This window comes from Leguminivora glycinivorella, chromosome Z (assembly GCF_023078275.1).
Source record: "Leguminivora glycinivorella isolate SPB_JAAS2020 chromosome Z, LegGlyc_1.1, whole genome shotgun sequence".
In the NCBI taxonomy this organism is placed as follows: domain Eukaryota; kingdom Metazoa; phylum Arthropoda; class Insecta; order Lepidoptera; family Tortricidae; genus Leguminivora; species Leguminivora glycinivorella.
This window is the reverse complement of record NC_062998.1, coordinates 7,849,816-7,861,950: the sequence shown is the minus strand read 5'-3', so window position 1 is coordinate 7,861,950 and position 12,135 is coordinate 7,849,816. Positions and strand designations below refer to the sequence as shown.

The 12,135-nt window shown below is 38.6% G+C and overlaps 1 protein-coding gene across 1 annotated transcript in view; it reads left to right on the top strand.

The window, feature by feature from the left end:
- LOC125241111 (protein obstructor-E-like) overlaps positions 1-12,135 on the top strand; it is a 93,907-nt gene that overhangs the window by 76,983 nt on the left and 4,789 nt on the right. Inside the window, exon 4 of the mRNA XM_048149437.1 lies at positions 4,151-4,339. Within this exon, the coding sequence (XP_048005394.1) occupies positions 4,151-4,339 (189 nt within the window). The remainder of the gene's footprint in view (positions 1-4,150; positions 4,340-12,135) is intronic.

Here is a 12,135-nt window from a genome sequence, read left to right as displayed (position 1 = left end):
TTCAGATAAGTAAGTACATCTATATGACTACAGTCTGTGGAGTACGACTGCCCTAATGGTTTAGTGTTCGCTGAGAAACATAGGGGGGTGACTGAGGGCTGTGACTACCCGTGGAGGTCGAACTACTGCGAGTACCCTAAGGTTCAGATAAGTAAGTACATCTATATGACTACAGTCTGTGGAGTACGACTGCCCTAATGGTTTAGTGTTCGCTGGGAAACATAGGGGGGTGACTGAGGGCTGTGACTACCCTTGGAGGTCGAACTACTGCGAGTACCCTAAGGTTCAGATAAGTAAGTACATCTATATGACTACAGTCTGTGGAGTACGACTGTCCTAACGAACTGATGTTCGCTGGGAAACATAGGGGTAACTGAAGGATGTGACTACCCGTTGAGGTCGAATTACTGGGTCGTACCTAAACTATTAAGATTCGATAGAATTATCAGTAGTAAGTTTTTTTTTAATTGTAGGAATATGTTTATATACCCTCGAGGAAAGAAAGTAAGCTACCTTACGGAAATAAAATGCGTGCCTTACAATTATCCGCTAAAGAAATAGAAAATTTAATATTCTAAGAGATGGGTAATGTCACCTAAAATAGGATTCCAGTCCAATGCTCAAGCGACGCGTTTTACAGAAATTACTTCCAACCCAGTTCTCGATTTTCGGCTTGTCTTATTATTTTTATTGAATTGGGCACGTACTTAACTCACTCTATTTCTCTTAGAGGATAAGTCATTCCAATAAAAGGTAAGCTAGGAACATAAATAGTTTTTTAGGTTTTTATTTTGTCGTCAAACGTGGTTTCTTTAACTTCACATACCTAGTACAATAGGGAACTTAACTGTTCTTAAAATAAAATATTTTATACCATGCACGAAATAAAGCATCACGTAATTATAAGAAAAAGATGGACAGAAGTTATTTTTAAATCCAATTTCTATTTAATAAGTCAGGTAGAAATATATAAAGTAATTGAATTGATCGCGACGTCACTCAATTCGATTTAATATTAATTCCATTTTAGTAAGTCGTTCAAATTCGTTTTGAGAGTTCTTAAAAAGAAGCTGATTTGACTGATTTGACAAGACAAGTAGCCTATTCTATTCAGTAGTGGCAATGTTACCTCAGAGGGTAAAGTTGACACGTTTGACGGTTCTGGTATTAAGCAATATTTATGTAGCCAGGAAATGGATTGAACTTCAAATATATCATTTTGAAATTTCTATTTAAAATAAGATATCTCATCTAGTTTGCTAGATGCTTTCACCAATCGGGTGTAGCAGTGCACCGAAGAGAGAAGTTTCCAAAATAGCAAATGGAAGAATAGCAAAAGCAAATGTAAGGAAAAATAGCATGGAAAGTTCTCGGTATTGTTCTTCGCATATATTATTTTTCGATGAATTAATAATAAACGCCAGTGTGTAATAAAATTGAACTCAATCAAATTAAGCGATCTTCAATTGTTGAAAACATTGAGTACTGTAAGAGGTTTCGCATTCAGAATGAAACCTTTTACAGCAGTCATGGTCGCTGACTGGCAGTCCCTGATTTAAAATTGGAACAGTATAAGAACGTCAAGGAAAACAGACACTTCAATGGGGCATTCATATAGAAGCAGCGATTGAGAGTGAACGGTTGTTATTTAGCTTATAAAATATAAAAAAAAATTGATTCAAAGCGTTGTTTAAATGTTTGGATGCTCTCCACTGATAGGCCGACTCTCTTACATGGTGGAGGCACTAACGTCTGAAAGTTTCCCCTAGTTTCGGTTTCAGAGTTTTCAGACAACGAACCCCGACCTCACAGCGCGAGGAAGCGCATGCCAAGCGATAAGCCAAACGCGCTTTAAGAAGAAGGAAAACAAAGTGACCATCGTCGCCAATACGAAGAGCTATTCCGGGTGATATATTTCTTATTATCTAATATTCAGTGTCACCCATTCCGTAGTTAAAATATAGCTGTGCAGAATTGACGTAAAAATGGAATGCGAGACATTCAACAGAGCAACGGGCGCTCAAGATTGTGTTGTTCAAGAAACTCTACGACTCCTCTTCGGTGACCATGGGCGTCGACGCAAATTGCGTGAACATCAGCTCCATCATACCTATATACTTAATCATACACATATGCAGTAAATCTTCCTAGATATGTAGGTTACATTAGATAGGCAATGTAAATTTAGTTTCAATCTTTTAATTATACATTATATTGTAGAACTTACGGAATAATTGTGATTAGTGAACTAAAATGTACATTATTTCAAAGGAAAAACGACTTGTGACAGAAAATGTCATTTGCCTATCCCTAATGTTAAAAAGGATAATTATTTGTAAATAACCACATAGAACTAATTATTTTGGCGCAATATATAACATGTAGAATACTATACATATTATTTATGCAATGTTTATATTAGAATAAAAACTATTTGATAGGCTTATTTATTCCATAATGTTTTCCTATAGCTACCAATAAGGTTAAGTTATATAAAACATGTAAACTGTGGAATAAAACACACCCCAAACTGTAAATATTTAATAAATAGATACAATCGTTTAAAGTTATAGAGTAATGTCACAACACCCTTATAATTTCCTGACTACAAAGAACAACGTTCATACACATTTCTTTTACATGTATCAAGACAAGGCCGACTAGATGACCAGATGATCCAGCTGCTCACGGTGTGGCGGGATGGCTGGCGGTCATATGCAACCCCCACTTCGTCGTCATCACCAACGTGCAGCACACTACAGCTGTAGCAATCTTCATGAGCCGTTCGGGCTCCACTTCACTTCGCAACCGGCGCGGCGGGAAGATTGGCGGCCATGAGAAGCCCCCACTTCAACGCCACCGCCAACAAGAATCGGCATCTTCAAAATTTATTATGTTTTTTCATGTGAAATAAACGTTTTGCCTTGTTTTTTTTACTTGAAGTTAGGAGAATTTGCTAACAGCTGTCATGTCAATGTCATCTAGTCATGGCCACAGACAATTAGCTGTCAGAAAGTTCAAAATAAAAGGGTTTAGTCGATGGGCAGGGGTTAGGTTTTTGCCATTGGTTTTCCTAACCATAGTCCATATCTGACTAATTTGCGAGGACCTTGGCTATAGTCCAACTATCCAAATTATGGCGGTCTCAACCGTGGACTAGGCAACCACGCAAAGAGCGTTAGATGTTGGCTACCTTGAATGAGGCTGTCACTATTGGGTGTTAGGATTTTTTTTTTTTTTTTTTTTTTTTTTTTGTGTAGGGGGGCCTGGCTTAGGTAGGGCCAACCGGTAGTTAGGGTAGAATAGGATAGGATAGGGTGTAGTATTGTGAACAATGGCTGCTTCTAACATAAGGGGGAGGGATATGTAAGAGGTTTCGCATTCAGAATGAAACCTTTTACAGCAGTCATGGTCGCTGACTGGCAGTCCCTGATTTAAAATTGGAACAGTATAAGAACGTCAAGGAAAACAGACACTTCAATGGGGCATTCATATAGAAGCAGCGATTGAGAGTGAACGGTTGTTATTTAGCTTATAAAATATAAAAAAAAATTGATTCAAAGCGTTGTTTAAATGTTTGGATGCTCTCCACTGATAGGCCGACTCTCTTACAGTACCTACCTAATATATATCCTAAAGAGAATATTCTCAACTGTGAGACACTGACATATACATACATACATAAATACATACAATCACGCCTGTATCCCATAAACGGGTAGGCAGAACACATGAAACTACTAAAGCTTCAGTGCCACTCTTGGCAAATAAGGGGTTGAAAGAAAACGAAACTGTGACTGACATATAAACAATTAAACATGTAAAATCGGGTAACTCACGTAAAATTGTCGAAGGTCACTCGACATGTTTCGTTCCGTAACGAGGAGCATTTTCATTGAGCACGCGCGATGCCGACCCCCGCGCTGAGTCCCGGTCGCAGTGAGCTGCGGTCCACAGTCTGCGTCGGGATACCATCGGCATAGCGCGTGCTCAATGAAAATGCTCCTCGTTACAGAGCGAAATATGTCGAGCGATCATCGACAATTTACGTGCGTGAGTTACCCGAATTTACATGTTTGAATGTCAACTAACATAGAATTATCGGGTGCAACGTGCAACATCATCTAATACAATTTATCACTGTTACCAGATCCCCCGATCGGCACGGAGCATTGCGACTGGTTGTACGGCATCTTCGGGCACGAGACGTCGTGCACGCGTTACTGGACGTGCTGGAACGGGACGGCCACTGAACAGCTCTGCATCGGCGGTCTGCTGTACAACGAGCACGCTCACTCTTGCGACTGGCCCGAGAACGTCGACGGATGCCAGAAGCACCGTGAGTCTTTACTCTTTAATGTACTTTGTCAGTTCTCGCTGGATATCTTCGGCGTGACAGATGCCAGAAGCATCAGACTCTTTACTGTATTAGTTGGACGGGCTGGAACGGGACCGGCATCTATGGGCACGATACGTCCTGCGGGCGTTACTGGACGTGCTAGAACGGGACAGCTACTGAACAGCTCTGCATCGGCGGTCTGCTGTACAACGAGCACGCTCACTCTTGCGACTGGCCCGAGAACGTCGACGGATGCCAGAAGCACCGTGAGTCTTTACTATTTAATTTACTTTGTCAGTTCTCGCTGGATATCTTCGGCGCGACAGATACCAGAAGCATCAGACTCTCAGTACTGTATCAGTTGGACGGACTGGAACGGGACCGGCGTCTTTGGGCACGAGACGTCGTGCACGCGTTACTGGACGTTCTGGAAAGGGACAGCCACTGAACAGCTCTGTAATGGAGGACTGTCGTATAACTACATGCTCACTCTTCCGACTGGCCTGAGAACGTCGACGGATGCCAGAAGCACCGTGAGTCATTAATTATACTGTACTACGAGTAGCTGGATGTGCTGGGACAACACAACATGATACATAGTAGGTATTGGCGGTCTGCTCACTACCTTCTCTCCCCTATTCAACCGCCAACCTTCGGCGAACTGTTGCCGCGCCGCCTCCTAGCCAAAAGATCTCATAGGTGGATAGGGAAACTCATAAGCGTACCCCCCACATACCTAAGTACCTTTTGCTTATACTTTTATTAATAATATGAAGTGATGCAATTGTTATGCAATTAGCCATTATTTACAATGGCATTAGATAGTTCTTTTATTCCGCAGATTCCCAAGTTTCACTATTGTCATCATAAATACCGATTCATGTCATCCTAATCGATTGAAGCGAAACAATTGAGATCACATAACCCTTAAACCAATTCAGGCAATCAATCAGTTACGAGTGTTACCAATGCTGACAAATGAGACGGTTCTATTACGATCATTGTTTCGAATGGTCGGTTAATTATTCGATTATTAAATCGATTTCTCCTGTCAAACTAACCGAGCGATTAATCGATGCGGCTGATTGTAATCGAATCAGTTGTAGTCTAGGAGCTGATTATAATTTAAATCCTTTTTGTCTTCCGTGAATTATGAAAGCTTCGGTACGGATAAAATGAATGTAAGTGTCTATTTCAGTCGCGTGATGTTCAAAAATTATATACATTTTATCACGTTGATACAATTAATCTGCAATGCGCTTGCAAGGGTGGTTATGCAAATTATGTTACATTTTGTTATCGTTATTTGTTAACTTTCTATGATAAAAATACGTCTTTTTGCTCCTTTTTTCTAAACCTAAACCATTTTCAAACATAATTTTAGTTAGTGAGTTAAATTCAAATTATCAAATTTAATGACTTTAAGTTGACCATGGGGCTTAACAGAGATATATTATACTGGTGTAGGCAGAACGAATAGGTACCTAAATCCAATGAATAAAAACTTAATCCCAAACTAAGCAAAGCTTGTACTATGAGTGCTAAGCGAAGATATATACATACTTAAATAGATAAATACATTTCTATATGATATAAATAAATAAAAAAAAAAACATACTTATATGTATACATAGAAAACATCCATGACTCAGGAACAAATTTCTGTGGTCACCACACAAATAAATGCCCTTACCGGAATTCGAACCCAGGACCGCGGCTTAGCAGGCAAGGTCACTAACGACTGAGCCAGACTGGTTGTCAAGGTCGTCAATTTAAGTAAATTTTGAGAATGTTCTGCAACTTGTAACTACAATGTTAGTCTAGCTCCTAGCCTATATCGCGACGACAATCGTATGATACAGATTACTACCCGATTAGGGAGAAAGTTAATGCGATGCGATTTCTGTCGGACGTCTATGAAATCAGCCGTGATCTACGCATTGCTTGCTCTGTACAATCAGTTGCTGAGAGAAAAAACAACCTGTTCAAACAACAAGTTAGATTTTGTTAAGTGTAACTAGTTCATTCTGCAAGTTACTTGTCATTTGAATCAACAAGTCGATTTTATAAAAGCAACATGACACATATTGATTTAAACATGTTTGGCTGATTCAATCAAATATCTTTTAACAAGTTTGATCTTGTTGTTCGTAAAAATTCGACTTGTATCATCAATATTGTCATTTATTTCGTTTACTAATACTTTTGTTTCAAACGGATAAACCAGAACGAAATTGTTAAATGCACAATGCGAATTTTTCTCAGTGAGGAAGAAGTTGTTTCTTTCAATGCAAACATCAAATATATTTTTATGGACATTTTAACTGAGAGAAAATAATTGCAAATTTAACAAGTTCGACTTGTTGCGGTTTATCCATTTGAATCAGCCAAATGTATGTTTAAAACAATATGTGTCAGGTTGTTTTTATAAAATCGACTTGTTGATTCAAATATATTGCCGATTCAAATGACAAGTAGCTTGTTGTTTGAACCAAAGAGCACGTAGGCGCTATTTTAACCAAAAAACTTGTTGAACGAACATGAAAACTGGTTGTATTTTCTCTCAGTGTACACAGATTTGAAATTTTGAATAAGTATTCTAAATAAGTATAAAAACAAATCCGTATAGTTTATTCATTTATGTATTGAATTTTTATTGAACAAACACAATGTATAGTCACGGACTTTAATTGTTGATCCACTTCTAGCTCATTTTATACTGGAACGTCATAGCTTAACTATGCTTAACTCTGAAATGTCCAGTATAAAATGAGCTAGAAGTGGATCAACAATTAAAGTCCGTGACCGTACAATAGGCTAACTTAATGCCAGTTCGTGGTCAGAAGTATCTACGTAAATGCGGCCTCTGTGGACGGGATAGCGGTTTTGCCAAAGTATAGTAGTCGGATAAATAGTTCAAATTCATTTTGATAGTTCAAAAATCTGGGTACGTAACCAACGCAAACGCTCACGAAACGAAACGTTCGTAGATATCTATCTCTATCGCTCTTGCGTATTGGCGCGACAGAGCCAGGCTACCATTCGCGGCGTTTTGTTTTTGTTTCGGGTCGCAGAAATGCCATCCGGCTACTGCACCTGATTTGACTAGAAGAAAAGTATCCCACTGCGATCCAAACTTTCTTTCTTCTTACTTATTGTTTTAAAAATAATAACTTATACAAGGTGCTCGCGAGGAACCCGCATAACTTGAACCACGCGTTTCTGAGGCAAAAAGAAAGAAAAAATGTTATATGAATTTTAAAATTTTTCGCCAAAAAATTTTTTTTTTTTTTTTTTTTTTTTTACTTTTTTGGACGTATTTTCACATAAATTTTTTTTTTATCCATAAAGTTGGCAATTAAAATGAGTTCCTTCATTTATTTTTCTAAAAACCAAATTATTTGGAAGTTTTTCTTGTCACATTTTGACATCTATCAATGACTACTGTGAGACTATGCTCCACAATTGCGCATCAGCGCCGTTAAGAAACCTTTTCTACTGAGTAACAATACGGAAATGTTTTTTTTAAATTGGCAATAACTCTGAAACTAGACGAAATCTAGAAAAGTTTATATGACATTTTAGTCTTAAAATGTGACCAAGAATATGCCGTTAAAGTTACGAGTATATGGGTTCCTCGCGAGCACCTTGTATTTATAGTAAATACAAGGTGCTGCAATGTGTGCACGAGGAATGTTCAGATTAATCCCTGTCGCTTCTTTCCGCCGCTCGCGTCGCGGCAATAATTCCATATTCTCCATTAAAATATTGCTTACTATGCGTTTCTCAGAAACTTCCAGCCTCGCATTAAACTGTGGAATCAACTGTCGAGGCGCCTCCACTATTTCATGTTAAAGACCGACAATGCACCTACCACTCTTGTGCATTTTAGAGTGTCCGTGAGCGGCGGCGATCGCTTACCGTCATGCCATCCGTGTGCAAGTATACTTCCTATATATTTTTTTATTTCGTTATAATAAAAGAAAAGTTACAATAAAGTTTTGTACTTATCTTATTATTATCTTCCTTCTTCAACCTTAGAAGCGTTAGTAGCCGTGCGGTAAGTACGTGCGACTTTCGTTCCGGAGGTCGCGGGTTCGAACCCCAATGAGTTTTTGGAACTTATGTGCGAAATGTCATTTGATATTTGCCAGTCGCTTTTCGGTGAAGGACAACATCGTGAGGAAACCGGACTAATTCCAATAAGGTCTAACTACCCTTCGGGTTGGAAGGTCAGATGGCAGTCGCTTTCGTAAAACTAGTGCCTACGCCAAATCCTGGGATTAGTTGTCAAAGCGGACCCCAGGGCCGAGCCGTGGCAAAATGCCGGGATAACGCAAGGAGGATGATGATGATCTTCCTTCTTCAACCTAGCGTTTTCCCGGCCTAGCGTCAGGGTCCGCTTTCCTGCTCAGTCTTCTTCACTTTGCCTGGTCTTCGGCATCCTCAGGTGTGAGATTCTCTTGCATCATGTCCGCTGTCACGACCTTCTGAGCATTTATTTTTTTTTTGCCACTTTTATGAAGTGTGGTATTTTTGAAAAAAAAAATGCTATTTCTACTCAGAATGACTAGCCCTCCCATACGATTTTTTATTATGTTCAGAAATAAAAACAATGTTTATAATGACATTTCACTGCGTTCTGAGAAAATTGATGCAAAGTTAGTTTTAGTCCTTCATAGAATTTTCCTTTTAGCCTCAATTAGAGCGATATCTGTTAAAATATTTGCTTTTTCTGCATGGAACCCACGCGACTTTTCATCCAGTAAGTTGTAGGCGGGAAACATATGGCGCAGTAGGGTTGTGCCTTTTTAAAAATCCTATCAGCTCGGTAACACGTGTTTTATCCTTTAATGTCAGCGGGTAAAAACGCATTTCATTCACTAGTGGATGAAGTAATTTGACATTGAATATAGTTACATTTTTTGCTTTAAAATTGATAAAACTGGGTGAATCTAGCGATGAAGATGATTTACCATCCTGTCGAAAGCTGTGATAAACTCGTTTTTTGCATTGTACTTGCCTTTTCCTCGCTATAGTGAGGGGAAAAGTTTTGTGTGTGCACACGGGGCAAATGTATTTTACTTCTCGTGTGTTGCAAAACTCGCTAAGTTCAGGATTCTATTCTCGAACCACTCGCTTCGCACGTGGTTCATCTATATAGGACCTTTTCACTTGCTCGTGCTTCAATTCCACACTCGACGTTAATAGTTATTAGTGAAAGGATTCTATAGAATAGAATCCTAAACTTGCTAGTTTTTTAACACACGAGAAGTAAAATACATTTGCACCCGAGTGTAACACAAAACTTTTCCCCTCACTATAGCGAGGAAACTACAACGCAAAAAATGCGTTTATCACTGCTTCCAGTAGTTCCACAGGTGGCAAATCATCATTATTACTAGATTCACCTACTTTTATCAATTTTAAAGCAGTTAATTTGACTTTATTCAAGGTCAAATTACTTTACCCACTAGTGGATAAAATGCGTTTTTACCCGCTGGTATTAAAGGACAAAACACGTGTTTCCGAGCTAGTGAGGGGAAAAATATTTTGTCCTCCGACTGGGAAGCGTCAACTTTCAGGACATTGTGCTAAGCGAAGTTACCGCTTCCCGTCGAACAGAAATACCCATAGTTAGTTAGTTGAACAAACGCTGCAGTGGTATGTGAATTGCTGGCAATTGTGTTGCCCGTGTAACAGAATAGTTAGGTATATTCATAACACTCATATTGTCGTGATATTTTAATGAGGTTGTAAACTAGTTTTAATGAAAACCCTCTTAGATTACAATCAGGCAATGGGGAATAAAGTAGATCATACTTTAATGAAATAGATTTAATTAATGAAATAGATCCCCCTTTCTTTGTACTACCTATCACTATTCATTCCGTAGTACTTATCGATTACTTTGCAATTTTTAAAGAAATAAAGTAAGGAAAGGCTAAAAGTGTTTGGCACAACCCTAACGCAAGGCACCTACGCCATGTCTGATTTCCATGGAAATTAAATTTCGCACAAGAGTGTAACAGTGTATATTATTGTACGATACAATTTACAATCTTATAAAGGATGTGGAATAAAAATATCCTGTTATCCCGGCATTAGCCACGGCTCATGAGAACCTAGGGTCCGCTTTGACAACTAATCCCAAGATTTGGCGTAGACACTAGTTTTACGAAAGCGACTGCCATCTGACCTTCCAACCAACGGTTACTTATTGGAATTAGTCCGGTTTCCTCACGCTGTTTTCCTTCACCGAAAAGCGACTGGCAAATATCAAATGACATTTCACACATACCTAAGTTCCGGAAAACTCTTTGGTACAGCCTCCGTATTGAAAGTCGCACGCTCTTACCATTGTCACTTTACCATTGCGGATAAAATGTAAAATTAGATAGTTTTACCAACTCGCACTCGTGATATGTCGACATGGACTCGTGTGCTTATATATGTCACCGTTAAATTGTAAAAACCGTTAGTTTATAATTACTCTATGGCCACAGAACGATCTACTATAAAACCGACCAATCAGAGCGCTAGCTTCGTTCCGACGCCATGACAGTTTACAATTTGACGGGTTCGCTTCGTTAGATTATAATCTAACGTAAAAATAATCCGTCAAATTGTGAACTGTACGTTACGGTTCACAATATTTCGTTAGTTCATAATCTCGCTAGTGAAATTATAAACTAACGGTTTTTACAATTTTACGGTGACATATACACGTACGTTATAAATTCTAAAGAAAGAGTGACGACTATATAGGACCTCCGGCAGCTGAGCCGGGTATCCAACCTATATCAAAAGCATTTTATGCAACATCACAGTGAAATATCACCATTGCAACTGATGTTATGATGTTATCTTTTTTCACTCTGCATACCCTTCTAAGTATACATTTTATTTTTATTTTCTTCCCTACCTTGAAGCACTCTGTATAAACTTACATATACAGCATGTAAACCATGGATCGTCGAAATTAAGCTCCGCCGTAATTGGTTTATGCTCCGCGATTCAACTCGAATTTGCATTAATGAGGTTGAAAGTGACACGGTGTAACTCAATGAGAGCTACACAGACTATTCCCTAGCACGTTTAATATAATAGTTGTTTTTTTTTTACAAAGGGGCAAAGTTATCGTTTATTTATTTATTTATTATTGTTCGGACAACCAATAGCTATTAATACAGCAAGGTTAACTTAATTAGGTTACAAAAAGCCAATTACAGGTTCCCACCAATAGTAACATGCTGAGAGTTATTAGGTGGTTCACACTATCACATTGCAACACTAAGTAACTATTTACTTAATCTAACTGTATTATAAACAAAACAAAAAATATCATGCTTAAATGACACACTCGCTTTAAAAAACTACAGTCATCGAGTAGGGCAAGCTCAGTCAAAGCTAGATTACGCCGCACAGATTAGATATTACTGTTAAAAATGTTTAACCGCACGTGTTAAGGTAAGGTAACCTACGAAGTTTAAACAAATTTTGCCGCCGAGTGGAACTCAAAAATGAAAATGAAAATGAAAAAAATGAAAATGAAATATTTATTTTTCAAGTAGGCATATTACAATGCGCATATGAACGTCAAATAAAGCTACGCCGGCTCTAACCCTACGCCTCAGCCTCGAGAAGATTTCAGTCCCCCCTCAGTTGGGAGGGGGGTATCTACTATGGGACCGCAAAATTTTTCACCACTCCGACACGAGGCAAATACTAACTGTAAAAGATCAATTTTTTTCATTTCTAGCTCAATTCTACTAGGCACAGGCAGTATTAGGCTA